Source organism: Panthera pardus, unplaced genomic scaffold (genome assembly GCF_024362965.1).
Source record: "Panthera pardus isolate Hobbes unplaced genomic scaffold, ASM2436296v1 HiC_scaffold_22, whole genome shotgun sequence".
Taxonomy (NCBI): Eukaryota; Metazoa; Chordata; class Mammalia; order Carnivora; family Felidae; genus Panthera; species Panthera pardus.
In genome coordinates this window covers 47,806,923-47,821,794 of record NW_026526788.1, presented here as the reverse complement: position 1 = coordinate 47,821,794, position 14,872 = coordinate 47,806,923, and the positions used below count along the sequence as shown (strand labels likewise).

At 51.5% G+C, this 14,872-nt stretch overlaps 1 protein-coding gene across 4 annotated transcripts in view; it reads left to right on the top strand.

The window, feature by feature from the left end:
• TMEM72 (transmembrane protein 72) overlaps nt 1-10,074 on the top strand; it is a 29,232-nt gene extending 19,158 nt beyond the window's left edge. For 2 of the 4 annotated variants that reach the window (XM_019444996.2, XM_019444997.2), the window contains 3 exons: nt 3,453-3,524; nt 5,084-5,223; nt 6,601-10,074. In XM_019444996.2, the coding sequence (XP_019300541.1) occupies nt 3,453-3,524; nt 5,084-5,223; nt 6,601-7,079 (691 nt within the window). In that variant the 3' untranslated portion in view covers nt 7,080-10,074. The remainder of the gene's footprint in view (nt 1-3,452; nt 3,525-5,083; nt 5,224-6,600) is intronic. The other 2 variants (XM_019444999.2, XM_019444998.2) reach the window with 1 other exon arrangement.
• Nucleotides 10,075-14,872: the final 4,798 nt, after the last annotated feature.

Here is a 14,872-nt window from a genome sequence, read left to right as displayed (position 1 = left end):
CTTTTACTCTGACCGCATCACGGAAGTGCACACTGTCCTAGTTTTTCAGGTTAGAAGGTTCAGAGGGAGTAAGCAGCTCAGCCACGTCACCAAACATAAGAGCAACAGGGCACAGACTCAGGCCTGGGCACATGTAGCTCCTCCCCAGCATCCTTCCCAGCCAGCTGCCTCTGCAAATGTCTCCCGGCAGAAAGGAGATCTCTGTGCAGTGGTGACCCAGGGAGCGAGGAAAGCCTTGGGTCCCTGCCGGCTCTGACCAACCAGCTTCTCGGTAGCCCCATCCTGAGGGACACAGGGAGCCTGGGCTTGGCCTGCAGGGTGGCCAGGCTGCCTCTGCAGCTCCTCCCTCTCCTCCCCATCTACATCCACCCTCATCACTGCCCAGGGCAGGTCTTCAATCTGCTAGACACCCACCATCTCCCATCTTCCACCCTTCCAGCCCACATCCACACCACCACACAATTAGCCACCTATAAACACAGGGCTCTTCCAGAACCTTCAGCAGCTGCCAGGGTCTCCCGGCCATACTCTCTGCCATTTCCTGGCTTCCATTTTAGTTCTTGTCACTCAGCTTCCACCCCCGGAGCTTCTGACTCTTTCTCAAACTCACCTGCACCACCTCACCTCCTAGCCCGTTGTTCATCCCGGTGAGCACCCAAGGTGATTTTCCACCCACCTCGACATTCCCAAAGCCTGATATTCCTTCCTGGCGTTCTGCCCTGGGAAGCTTGCCCGGAGCCTGAAGCCCCCACTGCCTGAAAGTGACTTCTCTTCGCTCTGAACACCCTCCATGTCCCACTGAGCCTGTCCCCGCTGCTCTGCGCTGTCTTTCCGGAATCCAGAAGCGGGCCCGGCCTTCCCCCTCTCCGCACGGTTGTGCAGCTCACCCACACGGTCACTTCAAGTTAGAGGTAGGGTTATCATCCTGCTGTAACAGGTCAGGTCAGTAGCCGGTTAATGCAAACTGCTTTCTGCCCAGAACCCTGCCCCTTCTTGACCGCTCTGTCCCTTTCCTGAGAGGACGCTGTGCCCATCTGGTCACTCTGCGGCCAGTCCTCGAAGACATTATTTCCAGCCTCCGGTCCCCCTGCCCCTTGCGGTGAACTGGCTTAGGTTCTGCACCCTGCACTGCTCTATAACCCCACGGGATGGGCAGCCACCACCCTCCTGAGCTCACAGCCACCCACACCTCAAGGGCCATCTAAACGCCAGCCTCCCTCTTCCTTCTTCCTCTGCCGTCCTCCTTTGCACTCACTCAGGCTCCCCTGCAGATCTCAGACTCCTGCCTCTGCATTCCCTCAGAGCGGTCCTCAGTCCTTGATGGCAGCACATTGAGGCAGTCGCAGCGCATCGATGGCAGTGGCTGTAGGACGGCCACTCCGTCCTGCATGTCCGGGACCCTCGCACTCTCCAGGAGGAACTGAGCTGTTGTTGGCTTTCGCTTGTCCTTCACTTCTCTCTGCCCTGGCTTCCTCTCCCATCTTCCTCCTCCCTGCAAGGCCCCTCACTGTCTTCCTCACATGCACCCACAAACAGCAGCCACACCTTTAGCTGAAGGGTCTGCGTGGCTTGTGTGGCACCCTGGGCAGAGGCCTTGGTTTGTAGGATGTTGCTGCCACTGCAGGGCTCTAGCCTTGGATTCATTGCCCCACTTGAGTAAGCAGACTTCCCTGGCCTCAAGAGGCACAGCCTCTATAGTAACAAACAGGACGTCTGGTGAGTCACTTTATTGCCCAAGCCTCAGTTTCCTCCTTGCCCCCCCCCCCCCATCCCAGGCAATGACGCTTGTTTTACAAAGCATGCACCTTGGTGTGCTTGTTAGGAACACAGGCTCTGGAGTCTGAGTGCTGGGTTCAAATTTTGCCCCTGCTGCTGATCTGCTGTGTGACCACAGCAAGGATCTTGACCTCTCTGTGCCTCGAGGCCCCTAGCTGTAAGCTGAGGATAATTACAGTGCCTCAACAGTAATATGGTTACAAGGACTGAATGGATTGATATTTGAAAGCCCTTAGGACATAGCTGGCGCATCGTTGTCATTATATAAATGTTAGTTACCCAATTTAAAAGCTAAGGAGTAAGAGGGAGATACTGGGAGACATAAAGAGAATAGGAGAGAATGGGGATTAATTACTAAATGGTCACTTTGAGAGAAAGAAAAAAGATAATAACTAACATGTATATAATGAGCACTATGTGCCACATTTGAAAGGCTTTGCAAATATCAATTCATTCAGTTGTTATAAGCAATGTTATTGAAGCAGTGTAATTACCCTCAGTTTACAGATGAGGATACTGACACACAGATAGGTCAAGCCGCTTGCCTATAAGCATACAGCTGGTCAGTAGCAGGGGCAACGCCCAGGAACCTGAGGAAACCACGGCCCCCAGCCACAGTGGGCCTGGGCTACATGGAAGAATTAGAGAGGGAACTGCCAAAAGGCGTTCACAGAGGCTCAGGTCACACAGGAAAACCAGGAGAAGCAAGAGGTCACCAGACAGAAAAAGGAGGAAAGGGGAGTCTTTCCATGAGGGACCAGCCTGTGCAAAGGCCCTGTGGCACTAGTAGCTTCCCGTGTAGTCAGAGGACTATAGAAGTTCATGTAAGACTTTAAAGGCATGCTAAGAAATTTCCATGTTATGGGCCAGTAGGACCCTCCAACAAAACATTCAAGTTCCATTCCCAAAGATTCTAATATATAAAGTCTGAGGCTCACCCAGGAATCTATGATTTTACATATTTCCCAGAAGATTCTGACTGGAAGGCCCCTGGACCATACTTGGAGCACAGGGAACTTTTGAAGCATTCTGGATTGGGAGGAATACCGTCACATTCAGGTGTCAGAAGGAGCCCTGGGGGCAGCCCAGTAGGGGCAGAGTGGAGAGGCAGGAAGGGGAGAGGGGAAGCAGGGAATCAGGGAGGCAGAGAAGGGGAGACTAGTGCAGGGGTTGAGAGGGCAGTGCCCAAACTCAGGTCAGACAGGTGAGGCTAGAGAGAATGGGAGTGACTCTAAACCGTGGAAGGAGTACAACCAGCCCCTCCTGGAGACGGTTTGGACAGTGGGAAAAGAGGAAGAAGGGAAGGAGTCTGGAACAGATCCAGCCTTCAGGTTTCTACAGCCAAGCAGTGAATGTCCTCCTAGTGACGGTAAGTAGAAGTATGTGCCTGCCAGTGTCCACACAGGGGCCTGGATCAAGGCGGCCTCCCCTGCTGGCCCATACTCCCTCACCCATGTCTGGGCCCTGGCCCCCACCCCTCCACTGAGGCCCAGGTCCTAGCATGAAGGCAGCTCCTGGCAGATGTTGGCTTAGTGGCAGCATCAGATCGGGAGACCCCTGGTCAGTCTGCTGGCTGTGCCTGGCCAGGAGCCCCGGATGCTGTGAGAAAAAAGGCTATGGGAGAGCGAAGCACGGACCAGATGGCACCAGACCTCCCTTACCTGTCTCCTCCACAGGTTTATAGGAGCTGTCATCTCTGTTTGTGAAGGGGCCTACTTTGTGGCTCAGCTGCTGACCATCTGCTTCCAGTAAGTACCCTCCAGAGCAGCCCCTCCACCACCTCCCAGCCCCAGATGCTCCCAGATACCCCCACCTGTGAGGCCACAGCCCAGGTGATGTTCTGCTCCTGCAGTCGCTGCGGATGGCTTCCCTCCCCACAGTGCGGCCAGCCCCCGCCTAGACATGGGATCAGGCCCGCACGGCTCAGTGGTCTCCTTTCCCCGCTCCCAACCAGGGGAGTAGAGTGAAGCATTCACTGAGGGCCTGTTCCCACCCAGAATTCCCCGCAGAGTCTGTCCCCACCACCAAGAACAGATCATACCTGCACCTGCCATCCAAGGCACCCACAGAGGGGTGAGGACCCTGCAGAAGGCCGGACAGGTTTGGAGTAAACAGAACTAGATTTGAGAACTGGTTCTTTTTCCTGCTGGGACCCAGGGACAAGTCAGGGGCTGCAAGGATCTTGGGAAGCCTCAGTTTGTAGAAGCTGTCATCAATGTGGTCAAGGGCTGTCCCTGGACCACAGCTCTCAGAACCTAAACAGTTGGGTTTCTAGGTAGTCAGGGAAAGAGCCAGGCCTCAAATCCAGCTGTCCCGGTACCTTGCAAGGCTATCAGCTGCCTCCCAAGGTCACCAGCCCTGAGGCCACAGGCTTCCTCCTTTCTGATGTATGTTACTGCCAAGGGATCTTTTGCAACTTCTCTGGAAGGAGGAGGGGCAGGGAAGAGGGGGCAGGGAAGAGCCCTGAAGCTGAAGGGGCATTTCTCCCTGCTCTGGACTCCCTTCTCCCAGCCCGGGTTTGGTCACAAAAGAACGTCCACCAGAGGGCACCAATGAGCCATGGCCATGGCCGTGGTGGAGGGCCTTGCTCTGGACCAGCACAGCATCCTCCAGGCCCCTCCACTGCCCCCAAACTTGCCTGGCCAGAATTCAGCTGTGCAGAGCCCTGCTCCAGACCAATTCAGAGGATGAAGGAGATAGACCTAAAGGCAAGCCCTTTCCTCCTTTGAAACCTGGAAGCAACACCCCTGAGGAAAACTGCTCAGCATCAGGCCTCTGCCAGACCCATGTGTGGTCCTTGTGTGACAGTTTTTAAAAAAGCCCCTCCGGGCTGATGCCATCTTATGCCTAGGTGACACTCCGTGAGCAAGGTATAACTGGATTCCAGCCTGTTCATACAGGTGGCCAGGCAGCTTGTGCAGTGCACAGTCAACACAACTGTCCCAGCAGGCTATCTCCCCTACTGTGTGCCTTCTCTACTCCACGGGGGACCTCCCAATGGGGCCCTGGTTTCCTTCCCAGTCTTGGCTGAGTCCTGATATCATTTGGCTCCTTTCCCCTTTACCTAAAGGCAGGGCTAGACAGCATTTCAGAAAAATTGTGGACCCTCTGGAGGGACTCAGACAAGACCCCTAACTGTGGAACCCCTGGTGAGAACACCAGCCCCTGGGGAGTGTTCAGCCGGAGGTCACTAAAGAGAACATGGACACAGAAAGACCCAGTCCCAGCCTCCAATAGCTTCACTTGTTGCTGGGGCTTGTCTGGGTTGTTTCCTGTCTCCTATTAATCCTGGACTCCCTCCCGCCAGGTGTCGGCCAGCGTCCCTAGCCTACAAAGCAAGGGAGAAAGCCCGCTGGTTGGGCTGCTTCCAGAAGTTCCTGGCATACATGCTGTTGTCTGTGGCCTGCTTTCTCCACCCTGTCCTGGTCTGGCACGTGACCATCCCAGGTAGGACCTCCAGGAGTTAGTGGAGGCCAGCAACCCCCACCACAGACGGGCTCTGAGCAGGGAGGGCTGAATCCCCTTCTCACAGGCCTCACGGACACTGGCTCCCGGGGCCCCCACTGACCCCATTGACTTCTCCGGCCTAGATCTTGGGGATGAGGAAGTGTCAGACATCCTTCATGCTGTCAAGGGGCAAGAATGTCCCTTCATGCAGGTATCCAGAGGCTGCACCCACAGAGACTTGTCCTCCAATGCCTCTGTGTGGTCAGAGCTTTCGGAGGGCGTGAGATGGTCATTTCTCTGTACAAACCCATCCCTGTCTCCCCAGTGCCTACCCACTCAGGGGCAAACTCCTCAGCCTGGTTTGGAAGGTATCCCATGATGGGACCCAGGGCAGACCCTCAAAGCCTCCTCATCTTCTCCCACCCCAACTTCACAGAGCCTGCCAGTAGTCTAGTGTCTGATCCTAGAAGACAGGACTCTGTGATCCTGCCCCTCAGTGTTGTCCATGACCTCTTCGGCTAATACCCTCCTCTCCCCTCCTCCCTAGCTGTGAAAACTCTGTCCCTTCTCGTGACCCACCTAAAATGCCAGGAAGCCAGCTGCCCCAGGGAAACAAAGTCGAAAGGCAGAGCTTCCTCTTCCTCCCTGTGGTTTCTTTTCATGTACCTGTCATAGCATCTCAAGGCCACTCTGCACAGCCCTCAGTGGACTCCAGAGAAGGATTCAGCATTGCCGAGGCCAGAGCGAGCCACAGCCTCCTGCTCCTCGGAGATGCCCGGAGGCTTCCTCTGGCCAGAGCAGCAATCTCTGCCTGAGACAGAGGGACCTCTGGCCTGGAAGCTGGGGGTGGGGGGCCCCCAGGAGGGGGGCCCATGCTAGGCCAGCCCCACCCCATAGGATTTGCTCTTTCCTCTGTGTTCACTGGGGAGGCTGAGGAAGGAGCATGTCCCCGCTGCTGGGAACGGAAGGAAGCCCAGATCAGCCGCTGGAGCCCAGCATTCAGAAGAGAGTGCAGACCCATTGAAGGTCCAGCCTGACACGCTGTCCTAGCAGGGAGGCCAAGCACGGTGATTAGAGGCCAGGCAGGCTGAACCAGGGTTGGCTGTCACTAGGCGGGGGACCTCAGGCATGGGGCCCCCTGGCTAACGATGAGGGTGAGGACCCCAGCATAGCTCTGGCCCTGCTGACGTCCCTCAGCCGGGCATCAGGCCTGCCCCCTGAATGTGAAGTGGGTGCGTGAGGACAAGTCACATGTGCAGGCTGGAGCACAGGAGGGCCTGAGGGTGCTGCGATGGCCTTTTGGGACAGCGGGCTTGGACGGCCTCTGGCCCTTCTCCAGCACTCACCCAGCATGCTGACCTCCCACATCCCTTCCAGGCTCCATGCTCATCATCACTGGCCTGGCCTACTTCCTGCTGAGCAAGCGGAAGAAGAGCAAGGCCAAGCCCGAGGCGCCCGCTCCCCCAGAGCAGTACACGGACCCCTCCGGCAGTGCCGTGAGCACCACTGGCTCTGGGGACACCGAGCAAACGTACACCTTCCACGGGGCCTTCAAGGAGGGGACCGGCTCCCTCTTCATCCACATGAAGAGCATCCTGAAGGGGACCAAGAAGCCCGGTGCCCTCCAGTGCCCGGACACCCTGACAGAGCTGACCCTGGAGCCAGCCGACTCGCTGGTCAAGAAGAAGCAGGTGCACTTCGAAGACAGCATGGTCAGAATCATCCCGTCTCTCACCGAAGACCTGGACGGGGGGGACAGCGAGCCAGAGGAGACCACCTCTGACACCACCCCCATCATCCCTCCCCCGCAGGCCCCTGCCTTCCTGTCCTCTCTCACAGACGCCAGCCTGTTCTGAGCTACAGGCTCCAGCTGAGGGGACACTCAGCAAGGGGTCTGCATAGATCGATGGCCCTGCCTGGAGTTTCCTGACATCTGAGGGCCCCCCTCCCAGGGAGCTTGGGGTCTTCACAGGTTAGTGCTTCAAGGGGTGACCAGACATCCCCGTGGTAGCTGGGCTTCTGGGACCATCAAGTGGCATGGCAGATCCTGGAGACGCCTCTGGCAAGGCACAGATGAAGCTGGTGCTGTCTCAAGCCAACAGAAGCTCCTCCTTCCTGGCCAGGGGGTGGGGAAGTCCCTGTGCTTTCCCCAAGAAAGACCATCAGCCCCATTTCACACAAGGCTGCTCCAGCCCCAAGAGCCAATGAGCTTCTCTTGCTCCTGACACGGGGCCCAGCAAGGCCTCGTTGTCCATCTCGCGTCAGATGCCGCAATCCAGCTCTGAAGGCCCAAGGATGCGTGGGCTACTTAAGCATCTCAAAGGCAGGTGTGAAGGCAGCCATAGACCCCAAGCCCCAGCCGAGCTGGCTCAGGATGTGCAGGGAAGGCACGGCTGTAGGCCCTCAGGAGGGGGGCAGCTCGAGCAGTGGGCCGCATTCTCTGCGTGCTCTGGGGCTGGCCCTGTGCCGCCTGAGTTGCACAGGCGCTCGGGGACACAATGCCACACTGTGCTCCCTGCAGGGAAAACCAGGCCGGATGAGTGAGGCTCATTCCAGAAGCATCACTGAGAACTCCCTGCCTCCCCACCACATAAACTTTCCCGAGATTCCAAGTAGATGATGTAAACTGAAAGGTCCTGACAGCCGACGACGATCCAGCGGTGAAGACCGCAGCACAGGACACAGTACCTCGGGCATGCAGGGACCACGGGGGTGGTGCCCTGGAGACACTCAGCACAGAGAGGTGGCCCTGCCATGTGTGGGTGAGGGTGCGTGGTGGCAGAATAGGTGACAAATGCACATTTGTTTAAAATGTAAGGAGGGAAAGAGGAAGGAAAGAGGGGGGAGATAGGAGAGGGGGCGGGCAGGCTAGCCCTCTGCCCCTGGGCTGTGGAAGTGACAGTCTGCTTAGAATGAAGGAAGAAATTCGAATCAGACCTTTCCTAAAGGATTTTCACCATGGTATTTGTTTCTAAAGAGCGTCCTCTGGTCCGTGGGATTGTGGCAAGGAGGAGCAGACCCGTTACCCTTGGGAAGCAAGCTCGATGAATGGGCAAGCTCAAAAAAGTAGTTACACTGTTGACCAGTTTGTGCCACAGCAACTCCTCCAGCACTTGCTCTAGGTTCTGGGTGAGAAACACGTGTTCCTTCCACATCCCCTGGGAGTCACACGGCAAATGTGTGGGAATACAGCCAGTCCAGTCATCACTTTGGTGCCAGAATCCCATAGGTGTTGCAAACGAGCAGCCCTCTTCCTGCACGAAGCCAGGTCTCCTGTAAAACCAAGTGAGAAAAAAACAAAGAAATATGTTCCCATGAACCCTCGATGCCGGAAGCGGCAGAGCTGTTTAGCTGCCACCAAAGAAGAGCTTCAGGGTCCCAGGGTCCCCGGGGGAGAGTGAAGAACATTGGTAGGCAGGGACGGCCCCCAGCTCCTACCGGGCCAGGTGTCCCAGGCAGGCCCCCGGTGCACAGAAGGAGCCCACGTGGAGAGGGGGCAGGGCTCCTGCATCCGTCACACGTGGAGGGGGACATGATGGGCACAGACACCCCCACAGTATAGGCATGGCGGGCTTCTGGGGAACCCCAAAACTTCTGCTCTGTTCTCAGAACCCAAGCCAGTAGAGTGGAATGGATGCCCAGGTCGCAAGAAGCCAACCCTGAAGTGTGATATCAGAGTATCAGATTTCTAATAAACTTCTATAAACCCAAGGCTAGAGCATTGCTTGGTATGGTCCCTAGAGGGAGCTGCACGTTGGGGGTTCCAGGTGACACGGTGTGCGTACCGTCCTGTGACATCTGGGCTTCCTGGTGCCCGTCCTCAGTTAAGGGAGAGTCTGCAGGACTCTGGAGCAAGAGGTTCGGACAGTTACGGTCTCGCCTCGCTCAGCAAAGTAAAGCTCTCTTACTGCCGCCCAAAACCACAACAAAGCTGGGATGAGGTCGTTAAATAGGCTGCAGCCCGTGCCTCTGTCAGTAGACCAGACGAGAAAGTGGCACCTCGTGAGAGGCAGATGAATACCACATGTCGCCATTTGACTCTCGGCCGAGACACTCTCCACCCACGTCCTCATCCCCTGCTATCCCTGTGAAGATGGTATAATGGCCCTTATCCCTGACAGGGACAAAGACCAGAGGGACTGACCCTAGCCTGTCCCATTCTCTTTCTCAGCAGAAAGTGGGGCAGACATTCCGTAGATGTGGAACAGGGCAACTGGCAGTAGAACAGCGTTGGGCTGGGATCATTGGCTCTGCCGCTAACATGCTGATTGACCTTGGCCAGCCTTCCTCAGGTCTCTGGTCTCGGGTTCTCCCCGTAGTGTGTGGGAATAACAGCTTTCTCTCAGGGTTGGTGCAATGACTCAACTGAGAAAAGTGGGGAAAATGATGTTCAGATTACACACCACCCATGTCCCACGTCCCCATCGCTCTGGGGGCCTCACACTGTGTGTGAGTGCTCTTCAAGGAGGCCCCAAAGTAAGGAAGCACTGAGGAAACACCACCAGCATATGTCTCAGCGGCAAGGCCACTCCAGAGTCCCATGCTTGAGCCTCGGAAGGGTGTAGCCACCATCCTCCGGCTTCGACAGAGAGCCACAGCGGACCCTCAGTCATGAGGACCCATGCCCTGGGGACCATCCAAGATGTCCTCTCTGACTCCCATCAGTACTAAGGGTTGTTTTCCTTTTTTCTTTTTTCCATTTTTTAGTTTTTAAGATGTATTTATTGAGATATAATTCACACACCATGAAATTCACCAACTTAAAGTACACAATTAAATGGCTTTTGGTTTTTGTATAGTCATCATCAGATTCATCACAATCTAAGTTCCCAAAATTTTCATCATTCCCCCCCCCCAAAAAACCTGGTACCCATTAGCAATTACCACCCCAGCCCCACCGAAAGCAACCACTAATCAATTTCTGTCTTTATAGATACTCCTATTCTGAACGTTTCATATAAATGGACTCATATAATATGTGAACTTTTTTACTTGCTTTGTTGACTTAACCTAATGTTTTCAACGTTCCTCCATGTTGTAACATGTATCCTCATGTTACCCCTTTTTGTGGCTGAATACTATTCCATTATATGGATATGTCACACACACACTGTGTGTCACTGTTCATCTGTTGATGGACATCTGGGTTGTTTACACTCTGTGCCTATCATGAACAATGCTGCTATGAGCATTCATCTACAAGTTTTGAGGTGGATATATATTTTCATTTCTCTTAGATGTGTGTCTAGGGGCACAATTGCTGGGTCAGTCACCCAACGTTTAACTTCTTGTGAAACTGCCAATCTGTTTTCCAAAGGTGCTGCACCATTTTACATTCCAACCGTGTATGAGGGTTCTGGTATCTCCACATCCTCACCAACATGTGTTACTGTTTGTCTTTTTTATTACAATCATCCATTCGTTATGGTTTTGATATGCATTTCCCTAATGACTCATGGTATTGAGCATCTTTTCATGTGATTATTGACCATTTTTGTACCTTCTCTGAGAAATGTCTATTCAAATGCTTTGCCTTTTTTAAACTGAGTTGTCTTTTAATTGTGAGTTGTAAAGGTTTCTTATCTATTCCAGATACTTGACCCTTATCAGATGTATGATTTGCAAATATTTTCTCCCTTTCTGTGGGTTGCCTTTTCACTCTCTCGGGGGTGTCCATGAAGCACAAAAGATTTAATTTGGGGGGAAGTCCAATTTACCTATTTCTTTTCTTTTGTTGCTTATTCCTTTCTGGTCAAATCTAAGGGGCCATTGCCTAACCAAAGGTCATGAAGATCTATTCCTATATTTTCTTCTAAGAGTTTTGTAGTTTGGGTTCTTAAATTTAGAAATATCAGCTTGGGAGTAATTTTGAGCATGTTGTGATGTGGAATCTAACTTAATTCTTTTACTTATGGATATCCAGTTGTCCCAGTACCGTTTGTCAAACTAAATTGTTAACGGCACCTTTGTTGAAAATTCATAGACCATATATTTCTGCACTTGTAACTCTATGCCATTGATCTGTGCATCTGCCTTTATATTGCCACAATTTTGACCACTGTAACTTTGTAGTAAGTGTGTTTTGAAACTAGGAAGTGTGAAACCACAATTCTGACCACTGTAACTTTGTAGTAAGTATACTTTGAAACTCAGAAGATTGAACCCCCCAACTTTGTTCTTTTTTAAGATGGTTTGCCGATTCAAAGTCCCTCATGTTTCCATATGAATTTTAGGGATCAACTTGTCAACTTTTGCAAAAAAGCCAGCTGGGGTTTTGATAGGGATTTCGTTGACTCTGTAGACCAATTTTGAGAGCATTTCTATCTTTACGATGTTGTCTTTCCACCCAAGAATACATGGTGCCCTCCATATATTTAGATCATCTTCAGTTTCTTTCAACGTTACATGCAAATTTTGCCTCTCTTTGTTAAAATTATTCCTAAATATTGTATTTTTTCATGCTTTTGTAAACGGACTGGTTTTCCTTTTTTCTCCAGCTTTATTGAGGTACAATTGACAAAATTGTGTATATTTAAGTGTACAAAGTAATGATTTAATATACATATACATTGTAAAATGACTTCCACAGTCAATTAACACATCTATCATCTTTTTAGGAATGTGTCCATTTCACCCAAGTTATCTACTTTGTTGGTGTAATATTGTTCATAATATTACATTATAGTCCCTTTCATTTCTGTAATTTGAGTCTTCTCCCTGTTTTTCTTGGTCCTTCTAACTATAGGACTGTCAATTTTGTTGATTTTTCATTACGGTTTTTATATTCTCTATTTCATGTATTTGTGCTCTAATCTTTCATTTTCTTTCCTCCTGCCTACTTTTCATTTGGTTTGCTCTTCTGGTTTCTTCAGGTAGAAGTTAGGTTGTAGATAGGAGATATTTCTTATTTTTCAATATATGCATTCACAGCTATACATCTGTCTCTGGGCACTGCTCTAGCTGCATCCATCCCATATGATTTAATATGTGGAGTTTTGTTTTGATTCATCTGAAGGTATTTTCTAGCTCCCTTTGACTTCTTCTTTGGCCTGCTTGCCATTTAACAATATGTTATTTAATTTACACATATTCTTTTTTTTTTAATTTTTTTTTTATGTTCATTCATTTCTGAGACAGAGCATGAACAGGGGAGGCGCAGAGAGAGAGGGAGACACAGAATCTGAAACAGGCTCCAGGCTCTGAGCTGTCAGCACAGAGACCGATGAGGGGCTCAAACCCACGGACCGCGAGATCATGACCTGAGCCGAAGTCGGTCGCTCAACCGACTGAGCCACCCAGGCACCCCAGATTTACACATATTCTAATTCAACTCCACCGTGTTTGGAAAACACACTTGGCATGATTTCAATTTTTTTAGTTTTCCTTTGAACGTATTTATATCTGCCTTGAAGTCTTTGTCACCAAGTCCTACTTCCAGACCCCCTCAAACACTGTGTCTATTGCCTGGGTATCACACGTTCTTTCCTTGTATATCTCAAGATTTTGTTCACAATTGGACATTTTCAATAATATACGATTACCTTGGATACTCGTTCTCCCCCTCCTCAGCCTGTCATCATTTTTCTACTGACTTGGCTGGACCAATTCTGTGAAGTTGATCCGTTTCTCCCATTTGGCCTCTTATGTCCTGCTCAGATGTTTTTCCTTGTGTTTAATCTTTTTTTTTATTTTTTTAACATTTATTTATTATTGAGAGACAGAGAGAGACAGAGCGTGAGCAGGGGAGGGGCAGAGAGAGAGGGAGACACAGAATCTGAAGCAAGTTCCAGGCTCTGAGCCAGCAGCACAGAGCCCAACGTGGGGCTCGAACTCACACATTGCAAGATCATGACCTGAGCCAAAGTCAGACATTTAACTGACTGAGCCACCCAGGCGCCCCTCCTTGTGTTTTGTATTTTAGCCTGTTTCTCTAGAAGCCTCCCCTGGATGAGCATAAGCCCTTTATCAGTTGAAAGTTATGATTAAGTGCCTTTGACCAGTTAGATACTTACCCTTCACTGGTGTGTGTGTGTGTGTGTGTGTGTGTGTGTGTGTGTGTGTGTGTGAAACTTGGAGACTTCTATCACAGTTCTAGAAATTTACACTTTTCCCCACATTTAGCCAGGGACCAGTAGCTTGGATGTTGCCTCCCGTGTCACTCCTGAGAGAGTCCAAGTTTGGACACAGAAAGCTGTGTGCCGGGCTGTGTGCCTGACAGGCATATGGGTGACTTTATTTTTGAGCCTGGCTTTCTAGGAATTGCCCCTAGCCTAGTGTTTGGTCAGAAATTGTGCTTAATGAAGCCTCTTGTGCCAGTGAGGCATCTACCATTTGCTGATGGAGCTGTGTGTGAATTGGGGAATGATTTCAAGTCTGCCCTGCCTCCAGTTGACGGCGTCTGAGTAGCTGCAGCCCAACAACAGCACACAGCCTTTCTGAGCCCTTCATCCACACTGTCTGCTTTCTCCCCAGGGTAGAACATCCGTAGCATTGTGCAGGAGCCAGAGATGGGGACAGAAATCTGCTTCCCCTGAGTGACACCCTTGTTCTACAAGCAGGTACTGAGACGGAGACGCCCTCTGTGTTCTCAGCTTGCCTCTCCCAGAGTGGAGCCTCCATCCTGGGAGCGAGTGGGGTGCGGCAGTTGAGGCCCCAGATTCTCTGCCCGCTGCTCCTGGAGCAGAGCGTTTCCTGCAGGAGTGAGGGCTTCCTGGAAGAAAGGGAGCTTCGGTCATCTTGGCATGGGCCTCTTCAGAATAGAACAGAACTTCTGCAACACAGGGCTGTGAGGATGCGAAATACCAGCATTTTGCACCTTTGGAGACAAACTATAACCTAGATGGGGAGCTGGAGGGAGAGGGAGCCCCTGTGTCATCGGCCACACCTGCCCAGAGTGGAGCACCAGCTCCACGAGATAGAGCTAAGAGGGGATGAGGGAGTGAGTCATGGTTCCAATGCCATAGACCCTCCCCATTCTCACCAAGATTTAGTGGATACTCTTAAATGAATGTTTCTCCAGTTGCCCTATGCCTTTAAGACAATTTCCAGAGATTTTAAATAATTGATATTTATAATTTTCTCCAGTTAAATAGCTGTTTTGTTGGAGAGAGTTCCCCTGAGCTCCTTAAACTGCCAGTCCAGAAGTTTATATCTTAATTTTTTTTTTTTTGCCATGACCTTGTTGAAATTGATTGCATGGATGAAAACATTGACCATCAAGTGCACCGGACCTGAGCATGAGCCCTAGATCTGCTTTTCACCAGCTACGTGGCCAGAGTTCATAAAACCCCCTTGAGCCCCCACTTCCCCATTTGTAAAGAGGGGATAATAATAGAACCTACTTCCAAGACTTGACTGGTAGTTGGCAGAGATTCAGTAAACATCAGCCCCCTGGCCCCCTTTGAATAGTCCTTTCCTGGAACATGGGAGCCTAAAGCTGCTCTGGTATCCTCTGCTCCCTCTGTGGGGCTGTCAGTCCCACCTAATCCTTTTTTTTTTTTTTTTAAGTTTATTTATTTTTAAGAGAGAGAGAGAGAGAGAGACAGAGCATGAGTGGGAAAGGGTCAGAGAGAGAAGGAGACACAGAATCCAAAGCAGGCTCCAGGCTCTGAGCTATCAGCACAGAGTCTGATGCAGGGCTCCAACCCGG